This window comes from Rattus norvegicus, chromosome 1, assembly GCF_036323735.1.
Source record: "Rattus norvegicus strain BN/NHsdMcwi chromosome 1, GRCr8, whole genome shotgun sequence".
NCBI lineage: Eukaryota > Metazoa > Chordata > Mammalia > Rodentia > Muridae > Rattus > Rattus norvegicus.
Genome location: NC_086019.1, coordinates 76,429,158 through 76,431,465, shown reverse-complemented (window position 1 = coordinate 76,431,465; position 2,308 = coordinate 76,429,158). Strand labels below are relative to the sequence as shown.

Sequence of the window (2,308 nt, the reverse complement as noted above, 5' to 3'; positions counted from 1 at the left end):
TGAGAAAAACATACAAATAATTTAATAGATTTGTTCTTTTTATTTTATGTGTATGTATGTGTTGGCCTGTGTGCATCTATGTACATGCCTGGCACCCGTGGAGGTCAGAGAAACTCATTAAGTAGCCTAGAATGGAGTTATAGATGGTTGTGAACCACCATGTGGGTGCCAGAAACCAAACTCAGGTCATCTACAAGAACAGCCAGTGCTCTTAACCACTGAGGCATCTCTCTAAGCCCCTCCCAGTAATTTAAACTAATACCAATCACTTCAAAAGGAAGAATTAAGGCATGGGATAAGGAATAATGACATGGTGTTTGACATGGGACTTTGCAGAAAGACCTATCCGGGGACATCACTTTAAAATGAAAAGCAAGAATGTGGTGAGATATGTTCTAGACAATAGGACCAGCATGTGGGATTTTCTTAGGTTTAGAAGGAGCTTGGAGCATTTGAGGATATGGAAGGGGAACTTTCATGAACTCTCAGTGGATGTGCAAAGAGACTTTGCATCTGAATCAGTTGGAAATCAGAACATTGGAGGGCAAGAATACTGCATTATAATAATTCAGGGATGGTTCATATGCCTGTCATCTTAGCACTCAGGATAGGGAGGTAGCATAATCAGGGATTCAAGGCTATTACAGATATACAATGAGTTTAAGGCCAGTCTGGGCTACCTGTGACATTGTCTCAAAAAAGGGGAGGGTGTATTACAAAGAATATTTATTAAAAGTATAATAGGGATGTTATGGGCATTTTAAAGAGAGAGGGGTGATCTTATATCAGGTATGTTTCAGAAATATTCCCCACCTGATGAAACACAAAGACTTTTATAGATCAAATTTAGAAATGGAATGATTCAATCCGAAGTGGTTTCAGGGCTGGTAAAATGGTTCAGTGGGTAAAGGTGCTCATAGCCAAGATAATGAACTGAGTTTGATCCCTGGAACCTATATGGTGGAAGGAGAGAACTGACTCCAGCAACCAAGAACCTAATTACACCATGCTTGTACACAAGACCTTTTGCAAAATACATATATGTCATAAATCTTTTTTAAAGAGGAAGCTATTTATATAGTTGTGATCACAATGTTGGTTTAGGGTGGGAAAAATGAGGAGAGAGATTTGGTGAATACTGTGTAGATGCACTTTGTTTTTAGATGGAGAAGTCACTTGAGTTGGGCAATGCGACCAGAGTCCAGGAGTTTGTCCTGTTGGGCTTGTCCACAAGGCTTGGAATAAGAGATGTCCTGTTTATCATCTTCCTGAGTCTTTACCTGCTTACCCTCATGGAGAACACACTCATCATCTACCTCATCTTCAGTCACAGTGAACTCCACAAGCCCATGTACTTCTTCCTGGGCAACCTCAGCTGCCTGGAGATGTGCTATGTGTCAGTCACCATGCCCACCCTACTCATGGGGCTGTGGACAGGACCCTGCCATGTTCCATTTACAGGCTGCATGACCCAGCTTTTCTTCTTCATCTCTCTCATCTGCACAGAATGCACTCTCCTGGCCTCCATGGCTTATGACCGCTATGTGGCCATCTGCCGTCCACTGCACTACCCACTGCTCATGAGGCCCCGAGTATGCCTGGGCTTGGCCTTGTCTTCATGGCTGGGTGCGTTGCTGGTCTCAGTGATCAAAACAGCATGCATCGCAAGCCTGTCCTATTGTGGTCCCAATATCCTCAATCACTTCTTTTGTGATGTCTCTCCTCTCCTTAACTTATCCTGCACTCATGTGGCCCTCACAGAGCTGGTAGACTTCATTTCAGCTATCGTCATCCTCTGGGGTTCACTCCTTGTGGCCATAGCCTCCTATGTGGCCATTGGTAGGACAGTTCTAGGCATGCCATCAGCTGCTGCCCGCCACAAAGCCTTCTCTACCTGTGCCTCCCACTTGGTAGTGGTGGGTATATTCTACTCAGCCACTATCTTCATCTATGCCCGACCCAGCCGCATAGAAGCTATGGACCTCAACAAGGTGTTGTCTGTCATCTACACGGTGGTTACCCCCATGTGCAACCCCATCATCTACTGTCTCAGGAACAGAGAGGTGCAATTGGCTTTCCATAGGACCATGCGCTGGTCCTCAGTTTGACCAGGTGCTTAAGTCCAAGAGGTGAGGCCTAATTTACCAGCATCCTATTTTGTGTTGATATATAATTCATGATTTAAGCATATACAACTCAGTGTTTGAATATTTCCACAAAGTTGCACAACCATCATCACTGTGCAATTTCATCACTCCCAGAGAAATACCTGTACGAATTGGAAGTCATTTTCTGTGGTATCTCTACC

The 2,308-nt window shown here is 44.1% G+C and overlaps 1 protein-coding gene across 1 annotated transcript; it reads left to right on the top strand.

Annotated features, from left to right (window-relative positions):
- The first annotated feature begins 1,163 nt into the window (after positions 1-1,163).
- Or6z3 (olfactory receptor family 6 subfamily Z member 3) lies at positions 1,164-2,108 on the top strand. The gene has a single exon (NM_001000113.1). It carries the CDS (start codon positions 1,164-1,166, stop codon positions 2,106-2,108), a length of 945 nt encoding a protein of 314 aa, NP_001000113.1.
- Positions 2,109-2,308: the final 200 nt, after the last annotated feature.

What these genes read in the sequence shown, in the direction of transcription:
- Or6z3 (NM_001000113.1), top strand. Translation starts at nt 1,164, where the DNA reads ATGGAGAAGTCACTTGAGTTGGGCAATGCGACCAGAGTCCAGGAGTTT.